Genomic DNA, 25,504 nt, shown 5'->3' with positions numbered 1-25,504 from the left:
TCCATTAATTCGTAGGACTCATCGAACATTTTGACCCTCAACCTGTTCCCCATTTCCTTACAGAACTCCTAATTAGAGTTGAAACCTCAGTATAGGTCATATCCCTTTCTTTTCTGAATTTCCTGAAACCTTTCCCTATGCATACGAAGAGTCAGTTTAAACTTTGTCACAAAAGCTTGTTTACAATTATTTTAATCTTTGTAATTCTCCCCTCCCATAAAGGTGAAAATGTCCAAGACCTTTGTCCCAGACAGTACTAGAGGCAGCTACTGTACCTTGTCCTCCTTCCCCACCTTATTCAGTTCACACCCCATTTCGAAAGCAATAAGAAATATATCCATGTCATCCCCCTCCCTAAAGTGAGGAAGGATGAAAGGATGTGGACAAATTGGAGAGTCCAGCAGAGGGCAACGAAAATTATCTGGGGGCTGGGGCACATGACTTACGAGGAGAGGCTCAGGGAACTGGGCTTGTATAGTTTGCAGAAGAGAAGAGTGAGGGGGGATTCGATAGCAGCCTTCAACTACCTGAAGGGGGGTTCCAAAGAGGATGGAGCTCGGCTGTTCTCAGTGGTGGCAGATGATGGAACAAAGAGCAGTGGTCTCAAGTTTTAGTGGGGGAGGTCTAGGTTAGATATTAGGAAACACTATTTCACTAGGAGGGTGGTGAAGCACTGGAATGGGTTACCTAGGGAGGTGGTGGAATCTCCATCCTTAGAGGTTTTTAAGGCTCGGCTTGACAAAGCCCTGGCTGGGGTGATTTAGTTGGTGTGGGTCCTGCTTTGAGCAGGGGATTGGACTAGATGACTCCTGAGGTCTCTTCCAACCCTAATCTTCTGTAATTCTATGATTCTGAGTAATTTGGAGTCTATGCCACCCACTAGGAGAGGTACAGGAGGTATGGCTTTACCTACTGGATTAAGGATTTGAAGGCACAGTTTCTCCATCTCGAGCTGATATTGATGTTCCTTGTCCTTCTGTTTCTCCTCATACTAGCACTACTTCTGCTTTTCTTCTCTCTCATATTGATGTTGGTGCTTCTCATACTGGCACTGGTTCTCTTTCTCTTCTTTTACTTATGCTGCTGCTCCCAGTCTGAAAGCTGTTGGATTTCCAGATACACTCTGTCCCTCTTCAGCTGCAGCCTCTCCTGCTCTAGTTGTTGAGCTATCTACAACTCCTGTTGCAGGGGTGTACTTGGCCTTCATAGTACATAGCTGCTGCCACACTCAGTCTCTTCCCTGTTTCTCTCTAGGGATAGATTCCCAGATTTTTCTCACCTGCTGGAAGTTCCCTGCAGACCTAACCCATTATTCTGCTTCTGGTCATTAGAATTCAGCGAATTAACTAGCTGTGTTTTAGTCTGATCCTCAGTGTTGAGTTGCCTTCCCCTGAATAGCCCAGACAGCTGATTTTTCTTCAGCTGTTTATAATTCATCTTGTCATCTCTCTTTTTGCTGTTCCTTTCCCAAAAAGACTATTGAGTCTTTTCTCTATGCTTTCCCCACTTCAGGTACTTGCTTCACTGATGTTTGCACTTATGCAGTTCACACTCTTACAGATCCCTGCACATTCTGCTACCATATATGCCACAGTCCAGGGCAACTGCACCTGTGTTCTCCCTTTGTGGTCCAGCAAGGGCACCCATTCTGTGCTTCCAGCTGCCCAGCCATTGCCTCTCTTGGACAAAGACACGAGTCTCTTGCCTTCTGACTGGGGTATTTCCAGGCTGAATAGTTCCCTGTGATATCCCCAGCAAAAGGCAGGCTGCCTGAGCAGGCTTCTTTTGCCTTCTCTTCAGAGATGGTTAACAGTGGGATTACCTGAGGGGTTAATCTACCATACAGTGCTTTCTAAGCAAGCACATTTTGTTCCTAAAAGTAAAAGCAATATAATGAAAACATATTAAAAACAATAAAAGAAGCTACTTGCACAGTAATAAGCTTATCACAGATTACCCCAACTCCAAGAAGGGCTCTGGCAGGTGAGCAGTCCTTCCAACCCATCCAGGAGTTTTCCTGTGGCTTTCAGTTCATAACACCTTCTGCTCAGAACAAGAACACTGTTTTATGGGGCCTCAGTAGGCCAAAGTGCTTCCAATTCTTCCCTAAGGATTGGGGCTGTCTGTGGACCGGCGGTCCTATCCATTTGCTTTATCAGAAAGAAGGTCATGAGTCAGTTAACCAGTAGGCGTTGTATTCAAAAATCCTTTCTTTGTCTATTGGTCCCTGAAGAATCCAGTTTTAACTGGTGTGACTGGAGTCCCGGGGAGCCAGCTGAGGTTACTCAGGGTGAACTGCAAAGAATGGGTCAGACAATCCCCAAAGCTGGTGGATATTCCAATACTTAGATTTACCAAGCCAGCACAAAACAGCTTCTATAATACCTCATTGGTTACCCAGAAGCCAGCAACACAGTTTCCATAAAGCAACCCAGCCTTAGGTCTCCACCCAGACACCCAAGTCAAATATGATGAGGATTAGTGAAAATCTTATTCATAATATAAAAAAGTTCTACCAATTCCAAAGGATTGGACACATTACCTCCCAGGTTAATGAATATTCCAGATTTTACCCAAATACACGCTTACAGACAATTCTTATTAACTAAACTAAAATTTATTAAAAAAGAAAAGAGAGCATTGGTTAAAAGATCAATATACATACAGACATGAGTACAATTCTTGAGATTCAGATTCATAGTGGAGATGGTGAGCTTTGTAGTTGCAAAGAGTTCTTTCAGAATTAGTTCATAGGTTATAGTCCAATGTTTATATTCAGGGTGATTCCAGGTTAGGACTGGAGATCTCAATCTTGGCTTTAAGTTTCCCCTGCATGAAGCATCAAGCAGATATGAGATAAAAAGGATCAGGACCCAAGGGTCTTTTTATACATTTTTCTAGCAGCCCCTTGACCATACAGTCCAGGGTGAACAATAGGCTTTTGATGTAACCTTCTGTTTCCCAAATCTCACCGGTAATTAACTACATGGATTAACATAAAATAATTCATCCATTAAGCAGTTTATCACAAACTTTAAAGAGACATACAGACAATGACATTATTTCACCCAAGATTCATTTAAATATTAATATTCCCTTTTGATATCTGAATCAACAGCTATAGTGACAGACAGGAACTGTCTGTTTACATGGCTATCATTTAACAAGATATGAGTACACACATACAATTAGTATCACCTCTAATTTCTAACAATATAGTTTTGCATTTCAAAATTCTAGCCTGTCTACCATGGAACGGCCCTAATTACCATTCACATACTCTTCTAACGTGACATTAAAGGTTGACTTTGGGTTATTGAGCCTGCAAGCTGCTTAACCTTTTCTGGCCATGTGTCACACTTTGTATAAGATTCGCTGCCGTTATATAACAAAGGTAGCAACAATGGTTTGCATGGTCATATCATACTTTAATCAGATAACGTCACAACTGGTTTATGCAAACCTCTCCGGCAGGGAAGGGGAGTGCTTCTCTGGAGATGTTACAACTTGAGTGACATTGACTAATCACTCCCCACTGTTCTCAGTTCCTGGAGGAGCTAGATTCACCCTTCCCATGGATATATGTACTATACCTGGCTCACAATAACACACAAACAATTGCATTTTAATACAATAGACCACAAAGGTGTTAAACTTCGCTCCCAGTGCTCTAGAAGGGGGACTCCGGGAATGCCGCAGGTGCCCTGGTATGGGGGGGGCAACCTGGGTGTGCCACCTATGCTTGGGTGGGGGAGCGGTGTGTGGCCTTCTACCCCTGCCTGCCTTCTGGAGACTGACTCTTCCACTCTTTTAACTACTAGGAAACCATCGCTATGGACAAATGGATCCTAGAAATAGTGTAAGAGGATTGCGCAATATGTTTTGGTTCCATCCCTCCACCCAACCCTCCTCGTCTGTCTCAATTCAAGGACCCCCCTTATGAGAGCCTACTAAAATCAGAGGTTCACAGGCCACTGAGGAGCTACCAAAGGAAGTCAGAGGCAAGGGATTTTACTCCAGCTACTTTCTGATCTTGAAGATAGATGGGGGACTTGCAGCCCATCCTGGATTTGAGACAACTCAACTCGTTCATCAGGAAGTTCAGGTTCCATATGGTGATGCTTATACCCATGTCTCCTTTCCTTTCCACCTAAGATTAATTTGGAGCGCTCAGTTGGAAAGATGCATACTTCCATATATTGATCAGACCTTCATATTAATAATATATTCATTTCTTGGGCAGGGAAGATTGTTACCAGTACAAGGTCCTCCCATTCGCCCCTTCTGCTGCCCTCCCGGTATTTACAAAATGCCTTTCTTTCATGGCAGTGCATTTGAGATGACTGGCTCATAAAGGCTTCATTGTAGGAAACCCTGCATGGTCTTTCATATGTACTTTTTGAGAATCTATGACTGGGAATAACTTGGAAGAAATCATACCTTCCTACTCAGAAAATCCCCTAAGTTGGGATGATTTTGGATGCCCAGTAAGGAAGAGCCCTTTCCTAGAAGAAGGACTCCTGAACATGCAGTTTACTATTATAAAACTGTGAAAGAATCCCAAACAAACAATAATATTGTTTCTTATAGCCTCAGACATACATGACTCTTTATGCTCATTTCAGAATGAAACCTCTTTAGCATTGGCTGGCAAAAATTACCTGCCAAATTCAAAGAGCATTTATATAAAGCTAATTGTCCCAAAAGAGGTATTCCCATCTCTTACCTGGTAGTCACAGTGTGCTAAATAGCTGTGGCATTTGTTCCTCCGTCCCCATCAATAACTGTTACGTCAAGTTTGTCCAACCTGGGATGGGGAGTGCACTTCAGTGGCCTAACAACTCATTGTTGTTGGAACCACTTTGAATAATGACTCCATATCTATGTATTGGAGATGAGGGCAATCCATCTAGGTCTCAAATTCTTTCTGCTTCACTTAAAGCAAAGTAGTCAAGTAGTCACTGACAAAATGATGCTGTGTTTTATGTGAACAAACAAGGAGGAACTCATTCCACACAGTAGTGCAAGGAAGTTAAAGTACTATAGGACTGATGCATCCATGACAACATTTACCCGATAGTACTTCACCTAGTGGAAAAGGACAACAGCTTGGTCAATCAGCTGACAGAGAGGGGGAAGGCTACAGGAATGGTCTCTAAACCCATCAGTGGCAGAAACAGATGTTGGCAGTGAGACACACAATACCAAATACCTGAGGTTCTGCTCGAGAGCAGGAGTAGGCAGCCTGTCCATCTCAAATGCATTCCTATCCGGCTGGGGAATGGGCCTCCTCTACACTTTGTCCCTATTTCCCATTTTCTCTAATCCAAAGAGAAGTACAAAAGATAAATACTACAGTACCATGGTAATTCTTATTGCTCCAACATGGGTGAGGCAGCAGTGGCTTCCAGACCCTTACATCTCCAAGTGAGGATATGGTTCTCTCCCTGTGACTTTACCACAGGTCTATTCTCAGGAGGTGAGCCAGAGCTTGCACTCAGACCCACAGTCTCTATACTTTAACAGCATGGTCGAGAAATGCTTGTTCATCAGGCATGCAACGCATGCTACTAAACTCCAGAAAGCTATCTATTCATAAGTGCTATGACCTCCAATGGATAAGAATTGTCTTTTGGGCATCAGATAAAAACATATCTTCATCATCAGCATTGATTCAGTCCATACTTGAATACTTGCTACACCAGAAGCTGTTCGATCTATCGGTATCCTTGCTGAAAGTCACTTAGTTGCCATTTCAGCCTTCCAGTGAACAGCAGACCGAATTTATCCATGACTCAGTTAAGAGATTTATGAAGGGTACAGTGAACATCTATCCACCAGACAAGAAACTCCCCCATCATCATGGGATTTTAATCTAGTCCTTACTCAACTTTATGAGACCATCCTTTGAACCAATGAATGACTGTTCACTGTTTCACCTGTCAATCAAGACAGTATTTGTTATAGCGACAATAGCTGCCAGAAGTATAAGGAAACTGCAAACCTTAGTGGTGTCTCCACCATTCACAGTGTTCCACAAGGACAAAGTGATCCTCCACACACATCCTAAATTTCTTCCCAGCATAATAACTGATTTCAATCTTAAGTGAATAATTATAGATTCATAGACTCTAGGACTGGAAGGGACCTCAAGAGGTCATCGAGTCCAGTCCCCTGCCCGCATGGCAGGACCAAATACTGTCTAGACCATCCCTGATAGACATTTATCTAACCTACTCTTAAATATCTCCAGAGACGGAGATTCCACAACCTCCCTAGGCAGTTTATTCCAATGTTTAACCACCCTGACAGTTAGGAACTTTTTCCTAATGTCCAACCTAAACCTCCCTTGCTGCAGTTTAAGCCCATTGCTTCTTGTTCTATCCTTAGAGGCTAAGGTGAACAAGTTTTCTCCCTCCTCCTTATGACACCCTTTTAGATACCTGAAAACTGCTATCATGTCCCCTCTCAGTCTTCTCTTTTCCAAACTAAACAAACCCAATTCTTTCAGCCTTCCTTCATAGTCTTCACTTCCTTCATTAGTCTACCAATATCCTTTCCAGACCTTGTGCATTTAAATGAGTCAGAACTCTATATCCTAGATGCTAAAAGGTCAGAGGCATTCTCTTTAGGTAGTCCCTAGATCTCTTTATATTTTACAGAGAGAATAGTAAGGGCTAGGCTATTTCATCTCAATGCTTGTCTAATGGGTTAGACTGTGTATTAAGGAGAGCCACAGAGCCTCTGTCCATCTTCCTGTAAAGTTTAGTACATATTCCACTAGGGCTAAGGCAGGTTCTTTAGCATGACTTAGACATTGTTCTATTATTGAATTCTGCAGAGCTGAAACAGGGAGTTCTATACACACATTTACTAAACATTGCTTTCTCTTGATTTAGCATCCAGATCTGATGCACCGATTGTTAGGGCAGTACTCAAGACACTGTTTAATTAGGACTATGTGTCCCAGCTGTGTCCTCAGTAGATGGTATTGCTTATCAAACTATCCCAAGAGTGGGAAGGTGTACAGATTATTTGAAGAAGAAATGAAGGCTGCTCACCTGTGAGTGGAGTTCTTTGAGAATTGTACAGTGCATAGAACTGGACTCTACACATTCCCGCTCCATGCTCATCTTTGCATCTTCCTCGAAGTCCTAATTATATTCTTGAATCTGAGGAGGCAGTGCAGGAACTGAGCTGTCTGGAAAACCACACCCTCTTGTCCTCAGAAAGTTCAGGAACAAAAATGAGAGGAGGGGACGGAAGGGGTGCAAGAGTAGTGCAACAGGCACTGCTATGAAGCATTCTACCCATGATCGTGAATGCGTAGAGTCCATCTTTGAGAACTCTAGTTACAGGTGAGCAACTGTCATTTTCCCCTATGAAGTTTTTGTTTAGATCTCAGTAAAAAAAAAAACGGAAATCTTACACATCCATTTATGCAGGATTTACTCTTATTTGTAATTCACATGTTTGGTCTTTTCCAGTTTGCCTGAAAATATCTCAAATGCTTTTTTCTTTGTTCATAATTCTTGCCATTGAAAATAAGTTATGTTTATTAATGTGCTAAAACTCATCAAACCTGCAGTTCGCTGTATAAAACATGAATGGAACACTTTTCACTAAAGAGGTAGCAGAGTAGGGAAATATGGTTCCCCAAATGCTTTTTTGAGGTATTCAAAATAATATCCTTAATAGTTTACTCAAACTATATCACATATGTTTAAGACCTGCTTCTTCCAGTTCAAGATATTTTTGTTTGTTTTCTTTTGGGATCAATTTTTAATCGAGAGATGAGCTCTATGACAAAGGAAGCTAGAAGCAGAGCTTGCTTTGCATACCAGGGAACAGAACAGTTATTGGTAGTCCAATTCTATGTAATACAAATTCTAAGTATTGGATGATATATTCCTTGAAGACTTGCACTGGGCAAACAGAATACATAGGGGTAGAATTTTAGTGCACTTTATAGTTGATATTGTCAACAGAAGCTGTGCGTGCGACCTGCCATATAATGTGCAAAAATATTAAAATTAAAAATACGAAGAAGAGAGTTTCTTTGGAGGTATCGTTGCAGAGAATTGCACATTACAACACTATAAAATAGATTTCTTTTTTCAAGAGAAGTGGAGAAAATACATAGCAAACTAATTAAAATCCAGTCTTCCTTTTTTAGGTCTATGTCTGGGGTTACAATGGTAATGGCCAGCTTGGATTGGGCAGCAGTGGTAATCAGCCAACACCCTGTAGAATAGCTGCTTTGCAAGGCATTCGTGTGCAGCGGGTATGTTTATTATGTCACGTCACGCCTTTTATGAACAGAAGAAATAGCATGTGGCAAAAGCAGATTCTAAAGGGAATATTCTGCACTCAATGAAGGCAAGGTGTTAGTGGTTTGGTTAAAGACCTAAACATAATAATGAAAATATACATCTGAAAAATGAACTTTCCCCTCCACTAGAGAGAAGGGTGAAAATGTAGCCCAATTGAAGTCAATTGGAGTTTTGCTTTTGACTTCAGTGGAGCCAGGATTTCATCTGAGGAATTTTAGGGATCTTTATAATATATATTTATTTCCTCTTGGAAGGTAATTGGCACTCTCATCTTTCATTGACATCTACTTCTGTTTGTCAAAGCCAAAGTTTGTTGACCACCAGGCCACACTCCAAGGCTCCCTTGTTCTCCTTGGCTGTTCCTAGGAAGAAGAAAATGAATTTACAAGAGATGGTGCTGGAGAAATCTGTCAGTGGAGGGTTATGGGGGATTTAGGAAAGCAGTCTTTTGAAGATTGGTTCCTAATTGTAACATTGGATGGATGTTTTTTAGCAATTGAAATAAATAAATAAAAATACATAGCTTTCTATCCAATTCCCATTCACAGGTAAGGTCCCTCACAAGAGATAGTTTATCTGGGAGGGGATGCTAATGGAGAAAGAGGTCCCTAGCATAATTAAGAAAAATATTATTTCCTACTTTCCATTATCTTTTTCTCCTTTTAAGAAAGTGTTGCTGTAATAACAAGTATTGATTTAGGTCCCTAGTATTTACAGTTAGATATAGGCCTTGATTCAACAAAGAACTTAAGCATACTTATGTATATGTTGAACTGTAAGCACATAACTAGTCCCATAGAAGTCAGTGGGACTACTCACATGCTTAAACACTTAAGTCTTAAGTTCTTAGCTGGATGGAAGCCGTAGCATTTAATACTATAGTTAAATGGTACTATTTACAGTAGTTAGCACTACGCTTGGTAGCAAGCACTTACAGCATCAAGCCCATAGTTTCAAACTTTAATTTATGCCATGATACGAGTTTTACTGCAAAATTTGTAAATTCTCCTAGTTCTCTCTCACTTCACCTGCTTCTGAGGTCCCCTTGTTATGTTTCAACAATGTGCCTCTGTTATTTCTTCTTTTGTACATTTTTCATTAACTCTTACTGTGCTCTTAAAAGGTTATTGGCTTGTGAATTTTTTAAAAATATAAGCAGGTTTTCTCACATGCATTTCTTTGCTCAAAATCTCTCACCCTCTTTCTGTTCCCTATTATAGTGTGATCTGTGTTTGTTATTTTTGTAAGTTGTATTGCCTGTGTGTAATACAAATTCATGGCCATGAAAAACGCATCACAGACTATAAAATCTGGTCTTTTTTGTGCTTTTACATATACTATACAGATTTCACAGGGAGACCAGCGTTTCTCAAACTGGGGATCCTGACCCAAAAGAGAGTGGCAGGCGGGTTGCAAAGTAATTTTAGGGCGGTTTCAGTATTGCCACCCTTACTTCTGTGCTGCCTTCAGAGCTGGGCAGCCGGAGAGTGGCAGCTGCTGATTGAGGGACCAGCTCTGCAGGCAGCAGCGCAGAAGTAAGGGTGACAATACCATACCGCGCCATCCTTACTCTGTGCTGCTGCTGGTGGTGGCTCTGCCTTCAGAGCTGGGCTTCCAGCCAGCAGCTGCCGCTTTCCAGCTGCCCAGCTCTGAAGGCAACGCCACCGCCAGCAGCAGTGCACGAGTAGCAGTACCGCAACCTCCCCTACAATAACCTTGCGACAGCCCACCACACACACACACACAACACTCCTTTTTGGGTCAGGACCCCTACAATTACAACACTTGTGAAATTTCAGATTTAAATAGCTGAAATCTTGAAATTTAAAATTTTTAAAATCCTATGACCGTGAAATTGACCAAAATGGACCGTGAATTTGGTAGGGCCGTACCTATGTGTTTATCCTCTTGGATATAGAATCAACAATATGAAAATATATTTATTTATCTGAATTAATTTGCTGGTAAGTAAGATGAGATTTTTTTTTTGTTATTCATTGTAGGTTGCCTGTGGCTATGCACATACATTAGTGCTAACAGATGAAGGTCAGCTGTATGCATGGGGAGCCAATTCGTATGGTCAGTTAGGCACTGGCAATAAAAGTAATCAGTCTTACCCTGCACCAGTTACTGTTGATAAGGACAGGTAATATTTACACTATAATAATCAGGCATAAATAAAAATAATCTCGGAAGTGCTGCGCAAAATCACAGTGACTTTTTTTGGTAGAAATCACTTGTAATTGCTAGCTATGGTTATTTCACAGACCTAAACCTGAAGAGATTCTAATGTTGGATGACATTTACATCTGTAAATTAAAATTTGACCTGGCTGGAAACATATGCATTGCCATGATAAATAGATGTGAAAGGGAGACTACAAATTCTGGGGCTGGCTGTTTCCTGCCTCTCTCTCTCCTTCAGCTGCATCTACTTCTCAGAGTATTTTATGAGTTTTAATTGTATGCTGTCATTGGTGCTGTGCTGCCACTTCAGTATACTGAGTCAACCAAAAACAAGGCTTATCTTTTTATAATTTATTTGCTATGTTAATAATAGTTTACCATTAAGATTGATCAGACAAAAAATGTGGAAAATGTCAGAAGAGTGGATATTTACAATTTGCCTGTAGCTCTTGCATTAAATACTGCTTATATGTTTTTATAGTCCTTGATTAGCAAGGGGAAGGCTGGAGGGAATTAAATTATATTTCTGACTGAAAATTTAGCTTTTACAAATTTCTCAGTCTTAGTTCCTGATAATCAGTAATAGAATAATTTCTATGGATAATGCAATACTTTGTGTTTCTATCAGTAGAAATGTGAAAGTGTTCCTTACTAGAGTATATTAGGGTCTTGTTGAATAAACCATTTTGGTTTTTCTGCTGTGAAAGACTTTAAAAAAGTGTAATGCTACTCTTACAGTTGTTTCTGTCTCCACCAGCTAGAAGGAAGAGGTAATTGCTATCTGATATTGTGTGGTGTTATTTCCTCTTAATTTGCTGCTTTTTTTCAAACATCAGTGTTTATTTTTTGCTTAAAACACTTTTGCCGCAGTCCAAATATGTTTAGTACCTTTTAATAAAAATGTTATATATTGCCTTCATCGGTTGTTGGCCAAATCCTGTGTTCCTTATGACCATGGGAGTGTTACCTCACACTAAGGGCTGCAAGATTTTGTCTTAAATATATATATACACAACTTCACCACTAATCAGACAAGTTATACTTCAGACTGCAAAACAGTGGATTGTGTAACAATTAATGTGATGGGAGTTTTGAAAACCTAAAAATCAACCTCTAGGGTTAGTGAAGCATCTTAACATAGCTAAAGTGTGGGGGGTAATGTTCTTTAATTAGTGCTTTCCTTGGGTCTAGGCCCTTCATTTGGAAAATGTTCTAAAAAATGAACTACAGAATAATTTAGTTACTACATGTGCATGCATATTAGTTAGAAGTAATGCTAAGAATAGGTGTAATGGTTGCACTTTGATGTGGTTTTAATTAAATAGTAAAATATTCTATGATAAATCTGATTTGCTGTTTTCAGGGTGAAAATTGAGAGGAGTAACTAGATGCTGTATATGTACAAATAATGAACAACCTTATTTTCAGTTGTCTTGCATGCTGTGGAAACATTTTGTCATTTATGGTGAGGGGCGGATGGATGGGGAAGGGAAATATATTCCCATAAAACTTGAAATGCATGCAAGCCTACAGAAGTAGATATGTGGTAGTAAGCTTTCTCACTGCACTTTGTCCTTATGCCAGTGTTTTTGTTTGCTTGTGAATTTAGAGTTATAGAAATTGCAGCCTGCCATTCTGCTCACACTTCTGCTGCTAAAACCCAGGGTGGTCATGTGTATATGTGGGGTCAGTGCCGTGGCCAGTCTGTGATTCTTCCACACCTTACACACTTTGCCTGCACAGATGATGTGTTTGCTTGTTTTGCTACTCCTGCTGTGACATGGCGTCTCCTATCAGTAGGTGAGCTTACCATATTTTTTGTTGTTGTTGTTGCATCCTAATCTTTTTTTAAAAATTTGGTGCATAAGAAAGGATAAATGCATTTGAAAAATAGACTTCAGTAATATTTTCCAGTTTAAAATTTTAAAATTAACCTACAGCCTGTAGAGCTTGTAGTTGGCTCTGCCCTGGTTTCTCAGTGTCTCTCTCTCCCAGGTCTGTCTACTTGGAGTGCATGCAGCAGTCTCTGCCCTGGCTGATCAGGGTTTCTCTCCCAGGCCTCTCTGCGTAGAAAGATTTCACAGTCTTCACCTGGTTCTCCTTGTGGGTTCTTTACTGTCAGCTTGTGGCCCCTATGGGAATGTCTGTGTGCACTGACACCTCAGCAAGATTTGTGTATGTGATCACAGTTATTTCATTCACTGTCTCTAGTGCCAGTTCTGGTGCACGCACCTCCTATGCATTTGTGCTGTCAGACACCTTCTTCTCCTGCCCATTCTTTTGGCTCCTGCATTTCTTCCTGCAGTGTGTCCACCTCATCAAAGGGCAAAATCTTTTTATATGGCCTGTAACAGGTCGAGCACTCACTGCCGCGGCACCACCTGCTGGTCAGTCCGGGAATTAGCTCATTCCAGCCTCAGAGCGCCTCCTGCTGGCCGGTGTCTCTCCTGCTGTCATTACTTGTCTTTCATTATCAATCTCCACCACTATACTTGGGCCCCGCATCCCTCCCGGCCCGCTGTGCCCCTTCTCCTGGGTACTGTCCGCAGCAGTACTCCCACTCTCGGGATCCTCCCCTTCCCAGGGAACCTCAATCCCCTAATTCTACCTTGCCTCAGTGACTCACTGCCAGTCTTCATCTAGCCCCTTCCCTCAGGGGCAAACTGCAGTCTGAAGTGGTCACTCATCATTGGCCAGGGGGTTGGACCTGTTGCCTCTTCCTCCCCTGGCTGCCTCCCCGCAGCCCTAGTACCTCCTCCGGCCCAGACAGTAAGGCCTTGGCCTGGGGATTTTCCAGGCTGGAGCTCCCCCAGCTCCTCCTCCTGCCCTTCCCCAGCACTGCGCTGTCCAAGGTACCCTTTTCCTCTTTCAGGCAGCCAGGTCCATCTCTCTCCAAGGCTGGAGAAAGACCTTCTGGAGAAAGACCCAGCCTGGCCCTGATTGGCTGCCTCTCAGCCTTTTCTGATTGGCTCCCAGCCCTAGCCCTCTCCAAGGGTGGGCTTTTAATCCTTTCAGGGCCAAGAGCTGGGAGCAGGGCACGGCTCCAGGGGAGGAGGGGGACATGGACAGAGGTAAGGGGGTCGAGGCCGGGGCCACAGCTGGGGGCAGGGCGAGGCCAGGAGCAGAGCTGGGGGTAGGACAAAGCTAGGAGGCGCTCCCTTCCCGCCCCCCATGAGGGCTGGTCCGGGCCCTCCATGCCCCCCCAAATGTTCCTCCGTGCCCCCGCCCCAAAGGTGCACCCCACTGTTTGTGGACCTCTGCCTTAGCGGGCCCATCTGACGCCTTTCCCTTCAGCATTTGTGACGGCCAGGCTTATTTGGGCACTGTTGTGGCTGTGAGTCCTCTTGTTGCCCTTCAGTCAGGAGTTGCGTTTCAGCAGAGCTGTGCTGCTGCTGCTGGGCTAGAACACTTATTAATTCCTCTATTATCCCCTTGTTTCAGGGGTTGGTTTGAAAAGACCCCACTTCTAGTACCAGGTTGTGACGGGAGATACCTCTCGTGAGTTCTTCCTGTCATCTGGTTGTGGTACTGCTATCTTTTTTCTCCTGCTGCCCTCTTTGGTTGTCGACCTTGCCTAGTAGGTCTTCAGTGGCTCAGCCCTCTGGCAGCCTTCTGCCCTTCAGTGCAGCCTTTCTAGGCAGGCCTGGAGGACCCACCTCCACTGCTCCATCCTGGGGCAGGGTGCAGTAGGGTGCATAGGGCCTACAGCACCGGGCCACAAAGTGCCTGGTACACCCCATCACTCCCATCCTGCATTATCAAGAAATATTTTGTCAGGAAAACTTTTAGCCCATTATCCCTACAGTGAGTCAGCCTTGAAGGTTTTCATATGGGCTTCCATAGTAGGAGATAAACAAGTTCTTTGCTCTGAACCATTTGTGTCCAGTTCGTTCTGGAATATTAGCATATTTGACCATCAATAGCTAATTTATTTACCTACAGTTGTAGTTCATTTATCCTCCATGTAACTGTTTCTTAATTTTTAGCCTCAGTAAGGATTTCTGATGGACTAGTGTTACACAGGGGTTCCCCAAATCCAAAACTCTTGGTAACTTTACTCTCTGCAAGGTGGTATCAGGATAAACCCAGGGAGATGTAGTGCCTCTGTCTGCTATATGGCTGACACAAACAAATCAAAACCAAGTGCTTTCACTTAAAGCCAGCACTTTATTAGTCTCTAGCATTCTCACTAGAAGACCTTTACTCAGAGTCTCTGCTTTATTTAGTCTCAAGCACATACAAACATAATAAGTTATAGAGCAGCCCCAAACAATAGTTGCCTATGGTCTGGAGGGATCTCAAGTGGTCAAATTACAAGTTTCCAGTGGCCCGCTACCCACCAGTTGCCAGGGATTCCAAGAGATGTCCAGAAAGTCAAATCCAAATTCCTTAGACCCCTTTTATGTTAGTAACTGCTAGTTACCTCAACAACATGTCAATCAAAGAAAAAACATTAAGCAAGTACTTTTTAAGCAGTTTGTTATACAGATGTGTTTTTGCAGAGTCTGCAGTCTCATGGGCCCCAACACACACACACCAGAAGTCAAATATAGATAGACTTCCTGTTTTTCAGAGACACATACCCCAGCATATCAGAGAGGACACAGTCAGGCCCATTCCTCATGATCGCCCCTTCCTCTTGGCTTTGCCTTAGTGATGCTAAGGCTGGTAAAAAGGCCTTACAGGTGCTACTCTTTGCAATAAGCAATATAATTGATAGTCCATCCCAAAAGTTGACTGTGCCTCGAGCACCTGGTTGGATGCTAAAAATGCCCCTCGTATCTTGAACATCCTCTAGGGTCATGTACTTCAGTATGGCAGTTCAGAACCTCCCTTTGGTTGAAGACTAGGTTCTCTTTCTTGGTGTTCTACTTTTAAACCTACAATCTCAGTATTTCCCTTCATTTGGAAGTGAGTCTGTTGATCAACCGTAGCATTTTGACTATTCTAGACTATCTGTTGGATTTAAAGACACAAGGTCTCTCAGTGAGCTCAGTCAGAGTACATTTTGCCTCTATCACAGCCTTCCACTCACTCATCAAGAGTGTCTCAGTTTTTGCTTACCCTACTATGACCAGATTCCTTGAAGGCTTATACAACTTATTTCTTCCTGTATGGAATCCAGCCCTCCAGTGGGACCTTAATTTGTTTCTCAATGTTCTGAGGAAATCCCCCTCCAAACCAATGGCTACCTGCTCTCTCCTTCACCTCTTCCTCAAGACTTCATTCCTTATAGCCATTTTTCGGCTAGGCGAATGGGAAAACTAGGTGGTCTCATGGCAAACCCACCATCTTCTACAGATATAAGGTTTCACTACATCCCCATCCTCGCTTCCTCCCTATGGTCTCTTTGGAATACCATATTAATCAGGAGATCCATCTACTTGTGTTCTATCCAAAGCCTCATGCCTCCAGGGCGGAAACCAGCCTACAGAGACTAGTTGTCGGGAGGGTTCTCGCCTTATCTTTTGCAGAAAGGATGAAGGGACAGCCCATTTCCACACAAAGACTGTTGAAGTGGGTCTCGGGGTTGCATCCTAATATGCTGTGAGATTGCTGGAATACATCCCCCTCATTGAGTGACAGCACACTCCACATCTATAGCCCTCTTAAAAGATGTTCCCATAGCTGAAATCTGCAGGACTGCAATTTGGTCCTCCATCCATATGCTTGCCAAGAACTACGCTTTCTTACCTGCTTCCAGAGTTGACATGATGTGGTCCTCCGAACGGTCTTGGGTCTGCCTCCTCAGCACCCACCTTCACGTTAAGTTTCTGTTTGGGAGTCTCCTATGGTGTAGCACCCATAGGGGCATATACTTGAAGAAAAGGGAGAGGTTACTTACCTATACTGTAATTTCTGTTTTCCAAGATGTTTTGTCCTTATGGGTGCTCCACCTCTCGCCCTCTTTCCTCTCTGCTGTAGAGCCTCTGGTTTCGCAATTGAGAAGGAACTGAGTGATGGCAGGTCTGCACCTCCCTATATGCCCTTGTATGGGAGCATGAGGAACTGCTCTGCCCAGGCATGGGCCCATGGACATTGATTTACAGTCTCCATTCGAGAATACATAGGAACATGGTGCAGCACCCATAGGGACAAAACATCTTGAGGAAATCAAGTTACTGTACAGGTAAATAATCTCACTATCAACCTAGCTATTACCTGTCGAGGGGGTTGATTAACTACAGCGGTAGAAAAACCCTTTCTGTCACTGTAGCAAGTGTCTACACTACAGCAATACAGTGGCACAGCTGCAGTGCCATAGCTGTGCTGCTGTAGCATCTGTAGTGTAGACAGATGACACTAAACTAGGAGGCGTGGTAGATACACTAGAGGGTAGGGATCGGATACAGAGGGACCTAGACAAATTAGAGGATTGGGCAGAAAAAAACCTGATGAGGTTCAACAAGGACAAGTGCAGAGTCCTGCACTTAGGACGGAAGAATCCCATGCACTGCTACAGACTAGGGACCGAATGGCTAGGTAGCAGTTCTGCTGAAAAGGACCTAGGGGTCACAGTGGACGAGAAGCTGGATATGAGTCAACAGTGTGCTCTTGTTGCCAAGAAGGCTAACGGCATTTTGGGCTGTATAAGTAGGGGCATTGCCAGCAGATCGAGGAACGTGATCGTTCCCCTTTATTCGACATTGGTGAGGCCTCATCTGGAATACTGTGTCCAGTTTTGGTCCCCACACTACAAGAAGGATGTGGAAAAATTGGAAAGAGTCCAGCGGAGGGCAACAAAAATGATTAGGGGTCTGGAGCACATGACTTATGAGGAGAGGCTGAGAGAACTGGGATTGTTTAGTCTCCAGAAGAGAAGAATGAGGGGGGATTTGATAGCAGCCTTCAACTACCTGAAGGGGGGTTCCAAAGAGGATGGAGCTCGGCTGTTCTCAGTGGTGGCAGATGACAGAACAAGGAGCAATGGTCTCAAGTTGCAGTGGGGGAGGTCCAGGTTGGATATCAGGAAAAACTATTTCACTAGGAGGGTGGTGAAACACTGGAATGCGTTACCTAGGGAGGTGGTGGAGTCTCCTTCCTTGGAGGTTTTTAAGGCCCGGCTTGACAAAGCCCTGGCTGGGATGATTTAGCTGGGAATTGGTCCTGCTTTGAGCAGGGGGTTGGACTAGATGACCTCTTGAGGTCCCTTCCAACTCTGATATTCTATGATTCTATGATTCTAGACAAGAACTTAGTTGTATAGACTCTACAGGATGCCCAGCAGTCAATGATTTAAGTATACTTAATGGTTTCATAATACCTCCACAGTGGGTTTGACCACAGAGAGAGTGTTCTGAAAGTCTTAATTTATTTGCTGGGAATATCCGTGCACTTGATTGCTCTTTTCAGAGTAGCAGCCGTGTTAGTCTGTATCTGCAAAAAGAACAGGAGTACTTGTGGCACCTTAGAGACTAACAAATTTATTAGAGCATAAGCTTTCGTGGGCTACTGCCCACTTCTTCGGATGCATATAGAGTGAAACATATATTGAGGAGATATATATACACACATACAGAGAGCATGAACAGGTGGGAGTTGTCTTACCAACTCTGAGAGGCCAATTAAGTATGAGAAAAAAATTTTTTTGAAGTGATAATCAAGCTAGCCCAGTACAGACAGTTTAATAAGAAGCCATACCATCAGGGGCTCGTTCACCTGCACATCTACCAATGTGATATATGCCATCATGTGCCAGCAATGCCCCTCTGCCATGTACATTGGCCAAACCGGACAGTCTCTCTGCAAAAGAATTAATGGACACAAATCTGACATCAGGAATCATAATACTCAAAAACCAGTGGGAGAACACTTTAACCTGTCTGGCCATTCAATGACAGACCTGCGGGTGGCTATATTACAACAGAAAAACTTCAAAAACAGACTCCAACGAGAGACTGTTGAGCTGGAATTGATATGCAAACTAGATACAATCAACTCAGGATTGAATAAGGACTGGGAATGGCTGAGCCATTACAAACATTGAATCTATCTCCCCTTGTAAGTATTCTCACACTTCTTATCAAACTGTCTGTACTGGGCTAGCTTGATTATCACTTCAAAAAAATTTTTTTCTCTTACTTAATTGGCCTCTCAGAGTTGGTAAGACAACTCCCACCTGTTCATGCTCTCTGTATGTGTGTATATATATCTCCTCAATATGTGTTTCACTCTATATGCATCCGAAGAAGTGGGCAGTAGCCCATGAAAGCTTATGCTCTAATAAATTTGTTAGTCTCTAAGGTGCCACAAGTACTCCTGTTCTTTTTGATTGCTCTTAAGCATGCAAGAAGATAGGAACCATAAAATGAATCCTTTGCACTGTGATCTTTTGTGTTTGTAAATTATGAACAAATATTAAACTCTGACTGCATCATACTTAAGTGTTCATCCTCTCAGCACTGGGAGGTGGCACTAGAGAGAAAAGATATGTTACAGAAAGATGCATCTAATTCCTACTAGCAGAGCTGATCTAGCACAGACCTTGGTGTATAACCTTTGTCTTACAGCCTGTACCATAAGGGGGCAACCTTAGGTGTTCATTAGAGCTTTTAGGTTGCCTAAACAATGAATTTAGAGAGGCCAGATGCGTGAGGTAACATCTTTTGTTAGACCAACCTCCGTTGGTGAGACAGACAAGCTTTCAAACCACACAGCGCTCTTCCTCATGTCTGGTAAAGGTACTCTGAACATCACAGCTAAATGCAAGGTGAAACAGATTGTTTAGCATAAGTAGTTAGCGCACATTTGACATGGATCAGGGAAAGCACTTACTGACAGTGAAAATACCTTATTTTTTTAATTGAGAACATTGCACATTTTAGTATATTTGTATGCATTACTTCCTTTTTTAAAAAGTGTAACTGTCTAGTCTTTTAGTCTGCAGATCTATAGAAGATACTTGTCCTTACACAATCACAATTCAGAGGAAAACAAACTCTCCCTAATGTTCTAGCTTTAAATTTTTATGCTCATGCCCTCTACCTTGAAGTAGCAAGGCTAAGTTTAGATGTAAAATTAGTTTATACTTGAAAACTACATTATGCTGTAATATATGTGTGTATATATCACTAGCTGGCTTTTATAAAATCAGATCTATTGCAGTTCTGTATATAATTCCCATGGCTAAGAGCAGATTCTTATTTTGCTAATAGGACTTTTTTCTTATCATACCTTGTGTGTCCACGTTACTATTAAATACAGATGCAGCAGTTCTTTTGAGAGAGGCCATATTTTAAGATATATATAAAATAGGTTTTTGTGTCTATATATAAAATCTCTGACTTTCAGGCATGTGTATCATAGTCTTCATTCTGGAAATTACCAGAATATCCTGCTTGGCTCCTTAATTTTCTCATATCAGGAAATACAGCACACATGACACAATCATCCCTCAGCCCTGCCTTACACCTAAATAGCTATTTTCTATACTCTTGTTCTCCTGTTGCTGAGTATCTCTGACAAAAGTCCTGCAGTCACACCGACTTTCTTCACTATAGATTCACTCTTTTTCCTCTTTTAGTTCTGCCACTTTCTTAGCCAAACAACTTTCTTGCTCCTCTTAGTGCGTCTTGCACCTACAATCCCAAATACTTTTTCACTGCATTTGACTCCTTCCTTAAACCTCCTGTTTCCTGCTCACTTTCAATAAAAAATCTTGGGGATATCTTCAAAGAAAAAAAATCAGTAAGATACAGAAGGATTTCTCCACTCCACTTTTTCCACTATATCCATAGTGCACTCACCTCTGTCACTGTTGCCCTGCTCCTCCAACCCCTCTTTCTGCCCAGGTGACCCCATCTCCTCTCCTCTTGTAACTTTCCCAGCTCTGCTCTCACTCCCTCTTTTGATGTTCTCCTCAACCTGTCTTTCTCATCCAGTTCCTTTTTCTCCCAGTACAAACATACTTTGGTCTTCCCTATTTTAAAAAAACAAAAACAACCACCCTGGACTCTTCCCCCACTAATACTCAGTGTCTCTTCTCCTGTTCATCTTCACACTAATTGAACATGCTTTCTGCAACCACTGTCTGGAATTTTTAAATTTCCATCTTGACCACCTATAGTCTGCCTTCCATCCTCTACACTCCACTGAAACTGCTCTCACTAAAGTCTCTCATGACCTCTTTCTGGTCAAATCTCATGGATTGTATTCTGTCTTTGGGTTTGTCTACAATTCCGGCTAAATCGGCACTGTTGCGATTGATGCAGTGGGGTCAATTTAGAGGGTCTCGTGAAGACAAGCTAAGTCAATGGCAGCGCGCTCTCCCGTCAACGTCTGTACTCCACCTCCCCAAGAGGCAGAAGGTAAGTTGGTGGGAGAGCATCTTCCGTCGACATAGTGCTGTGTAGACACCGCTGTACATCAACCTAAGTTACATCAACTTCAGTTACGTAACTTACATAACTGAAGTAGTGTGACTTAGGTCTACTTACAGCATTAGTGTAGACCAACCCTTTATTTTCCTTGACCTCTCTGTGGCTTTTGACACCATCGACTGCTCCCTACGTCTTGAAATTTTGTCCTCTGTTGGCTTTTGTGGTTCAGTCCTCTCATAGTTCTCCTTTTACCTCTCTGATTACTCTTTCAGAGTCTCATTTGATGGGTCATTCTCCTGCCCTTCCCCCCCACACATGCTCTGTCTGTGGGTGACCCTCAAAACTCTGTCCTTAGTCTCTTCCTCTTCTTCCCATCTCTATCTGCTCTTAACTGCAAGCATGGTTTTAACTACCATCTTTGTGTGATGACATGCAGATCTTCAGTTCTACTGATGAATTATCTCCCTTGCCTGTCTTTCTGACATCTTTTTGGATGTTCAGTCATTTTCTTAAAGGAAACGCGTCCAAAACTGAGTTATTAATCTTTTTCCAATCTCTCTTCTATCTACACTTTTGCCATCGTTGTGGACCACACCACAGTCCTTTTCACTCGGGCATGTACCTTGAGTGTCAACTTTGACTTCGCCCTATCACCTAGACCCACATATTCAGATCCTTTCTAAAGCTTGCTGCTTTTTCTTTCATGACATTTCATGGCTTTTCCTCTGCTCACACAACTAAACTTTTGTCCGAGCCCTCGTCATTTCACATCTTGACTATTGCAGCCTCCTCTTTTCTGGCATCGAATCTGCAAACTTGCTCCCTTCAACTCTTTTTCAAAATGCTGCTGCTAAAATAATTTTCTTGGCTCATTTCTGTGACCACGTCATCCCCCTCTTTGTGTCCTTCCACTGGCTCCCTCTTCACCTGTGCATCAAATACAAGATTCTTGTCTTTATCTTTAAAACGCTTCATAACTTAGCCCTACCTTTGCTTCCTCTGACTGACCAATTCTATAGAGGTCAGCAGGTAATATTTTAATGGCACACATTTATATTTGCAAGTAACTCTGTTGTTTCTGGCTTCCACAACAAAATGCTGCAGGCATTATTTTGATCTATAACAACATGTCAGTTGAACATCAGCCCTTCCAAGGGGATGTACTTGTTACGTCAGACAACAGTGAAGGTGTGTTTTGTCCTGTTCATTAAGTTGATGAGGAAACAGAAAAGCAGGCAAAGTATGTGGTATTTTTAAATGTTGTGATAAATCTGCTTAATGCGCTAAGTTATATGAATTTCAAACTCAATCTTCTAAAACCATTTGAGTTTTCCTTTACCAATAAACATCTACTTTCAGCTTGTCAGTTCTTTTTAAAAATAAACATATGCAGATATTAGCTGTAAAAAGTTGAGCAATTATTTATTTTAATCTTGTAAAGAAAATATACACTGTATTTTTTCATATATTACTGGCATATGTTATAGGAAAAGGTGAGGAAGTGTCAAGCTTTTATTTGTATGAGTTTTAGCTGACTGTATTTGCTCACAAGTAGTAGAGACCTGAGTGAACTATGCAGGCCATCCTAAAAGAGAACTAGTAAAACTTTTAACCACACTATCATATGATGTATATGCCACATTACCAAAAAACTATTTTAGAAATGTTTTATTTTAAAAACACCATTGGGAATTTTTTATTTATCTTTCTACCTGTAAATCCAGGTGCCTTAGTTACCTTGAGTCCAATTGTATAAACCCAGAGGTAGCCAGAACATCCTTTAAAAATAACCTAAAATACTTCTTCTAGATATCAAAATGTCCTCATAATGTCATAATATCAAATCCTGTGTCTCGGGCCCTTCCAGAGCTAATAGTAAGTCTTTAGGTCCCACTGGGGAAACTGAGTATCTCCCATTTCCAAAAATATAAAATTCCTACTTCTTGCCTTGTAGGCTGCAAGATATCAGACTTTAAATTTGTGACATTTATGTAGAGAAAAGCTGTTACTATCCCTGGGAAGAGGAGGAAATATTTTTATGACGGGTTTGTTTGTTTGGTTTGTTTGTTTTAAAAGAAAATGGCTGTTTGAAGCTGCTGAAGGGGTTGAAGTATTAGAACTAGTCCATGAGAGATGGATTTGTGGACAGACAGCAGATGAGGATGTCAAGGCTATATGATAGACTTGTCACAGAGGTATCACAGAGGACTGTAGTATGTATATATGTACATACATGCATAGACATACAGAATTTAATACATGCAATGCTTTAAATAGCACCACTGAAGCAAGCTCATTTTTCCAATAGCTGTATAGAATTGTTAGTGTTTATCTGTAAGGCTGTTATATTGAGGACACTTCACCTGCACTTACGGATGTATTCACTTGTTTTGCTATTCTTGATGTGAAATGGCATCTCTCATAGTGGAAGTATTTAAAACAGAATTTTTTTCTTTTTTAGCAGATTCCAATATGATTTTATGTTTCTGGTACATATGCCAGAATAAATAATTTGAAAAATAAACACTTTCTGATAAAATAAGTAACAAGTTTAAAATTTAAACAAGTAAAAGTAACTGATAATATGTACTACCGATTGTAACATTAAACTTCTGAGACTGTTGAGATTTTTCTGGATGGTAGGCAATATTCCTGTACTAGGGTGAAACTTATCTGAGAGATACTAGGTGGACCTCTTTTTTAGTTGAGATACGTATTTGTTTGGAGTGGATAGTCATGTAGGAATTGTAGTGACATAGGCTTTACTCCCTGTTCTAGAGGTCCATACTCTAACATTATTGTTGTATTACTGGTCTTGAGTGGAAGGTTGTGTTTATGAACAGCATTGCTTTCATTGATATGCTGACTTAAAGCCAGGAATCATGAGATATGGAACATTGTTATTTATTCATCAATAACTCTTAAATACCTTTGTTATCTTAGAACCTGATGACCATCTAACAGTAGCCCAATCACTGAAGAAGGAATTTGACAACCCTGACACTGCAGACTTGAAGTTTCTAGTGGATGGAAAATATATTCATGTTCATAAAGTCCTTCTCAAAATTAGGTAAGGAATTTTCAAGGAATAACATCAACACTTTACTCATGCTGAGTAATACTGTTTAATGCTGTTGATATTTGGTTTCTTTCCTGTGTGATTATGAGCAGGCCTTATGCTGAAAACCACCTGCTTTTCTAAGTATTAGCCTAATTTCCTCCTCCCCTTCCTTTTGGATCCAAAAATTTCATAGCACACTGCCTAATCCTGTTGCCTATACTCTTTACTTGCTCTCCTCCAGTCTGGCTTCCACCCTCTTTACTGCGTCTAAACTATCCTGATCAAGCTTGTTAAGATCTTTTCCTTGCTAGGAAAAAGGAGCACTTATCTGTCTTCTTTCTCTGCTGCCTTCTCCTTAGTTGATCACTTTCTCCTCCTTTCCTTTCTTGACTTCCACACCTGGGGCCCTCTGATTCTCTCTTCCTTCATCTCTTCTTTATCACTTTAATTGGTAGCTCTGCATCCTCCCCTCTCACCCAGGAGTTTGTGTTTTTCAGGTTTCTGTCCTTGGTCCCTTCTATCCTCTATTTCCAGCTGGCAACATAATCACCTCCAATTGTTTCAAGTGCTGCTTCTGTGGATGCTTTCCAAATGTACATGTCTACTTCCAACCTATCCCTTTCCGTCCAATCTCACATCCTGTATGTCTTAGTTATTTCTTTGACTAACTTGGTGGGCCTGAATTTCAGACTGATCTCCCTTTGTGTGTTCACAACTATTTGCAGGTTAATAGCACTTTCCAATCTAACTGATTGATATGCAGATGTTATTAAGTTGTGTAAATTCCATTAAATGAGTCTGCATGTTATTGTTAGAACAGATTTTCATATGATGTTATTTGTGGAAGCAAAAAGCATAGCACATTTTCAGAATATCTCCAAAACTGGTCACACAGCAGGTTAGTGGCAAAACTGGAAGTAGAACCCAGGTCTCCTGACCCCCACCCTAATGTCTGGTTCACTTGACCATACTGCTTCTCATCCCATCTCCACTCTCTTGATAACTCTTTTTTTCTTCATCCTCTTTAATTTTACAATAATTTGCCCCTTCCTGACTAATGTACCTCCTCTGCCAAAACCTGCTTCTTGCCTTGATTACCATCATCGCTTCTCCATCTTCCTTTTCCTCATCTTGAATCCTTTCACTGATTTCCTGGATGTTACTGCATCAAATTCAAGCTCCTTGGCTTCACATTAATTAATCTTGCCTCAATTTACATCTCTGCTCTCATATCCTAGTACTCCACTACTTCCCTACATTGTTATCTTTTCTCCATGTGCTCCTTTCATCTCCTGCACTCTGATACACACCTTCATTCTGCCATCTTTGCTTGAAATGGCTTGTTCTTCTTTGAGGTATGTTGTCCACACAGATTCCACTCTAGGTATGCATTTGGGATCAAATTCCTTTGAAAGCCATGTCTGCTGGAGCTGCACCCCAGCACACCCTTACCCTTGGCTTTGGTGGATGCATGTGCTCAGCCGCCATTCAGTTCCTTCTTACCACCTGTGACTGTGAGATGGAAAGCCTTCAGTGCCCAGGCCTCTTGAATATTTGATGCACCTTGCTTTAGGAAGTGTTTTCATGAAAAGTAGTTGGTTAAGA

General features: G+C 41.9%; 1 protein-coding gene across 5 annotated transcripts in view; it reads left to right on the top strand.

Annotated features, from left to right (window-relative positions):
* The window catches only part of LOC128829392 (RCC1 and BTB domain-containing protein 2), an 80,807-nt gene that overhangs the window by 36,356 nt on the left and 18,947 nt on the right, over positions 1 to 25,504 (top strand). For 4 of the 5 annotated variants that reach the window (XM_054014794.1, XM_054014803.1, XM_054014773.1 and 1 more), the window contains 4 exons: positions 8,177 to 8,284; positions 10,337 to 10,479; positions 12,129 to 12,319; positions 23,782 to 23,908. In XM_054014794.1, the coding sequence (XP_053870769.1) occupies positions 8,177 to 8,284; positions 10,337 to 10,479; positions 12,129 to 12,319; positions 23,782 to 23,908 (569 nt within the window). Of the gene's footprint in view, positions 1 to 3,831; positions 3,860 to 8,176; positions 8,285 to 10,336; positions 10,480 to 12,128; positions 12,320 to 23,781; positions 23,909 to 25,504 lie in introns of those variants that run through there. The other variant, XM_054014811.1, reaches the window with a different exon arrangement.

The sequence above is a fragment of the Malaclemys terrapin genome, chromosome 1 (genome assembly GCF_027887155.1).
Source record: "Malaclemys terrapin pileata isolate rMalTer1 chromosome 1, rMalTer1.hap1, whole genome shotgun sequence".
NCBI classification, from domain to species: Eukaryota; Metazoa; Chordata; order Testudines; family Emydidae; genus Malaclemys; species Malaclemys terrapin.
This window is presented reverse-complemented; position numbering and strand designations above follow the sequence as displayed.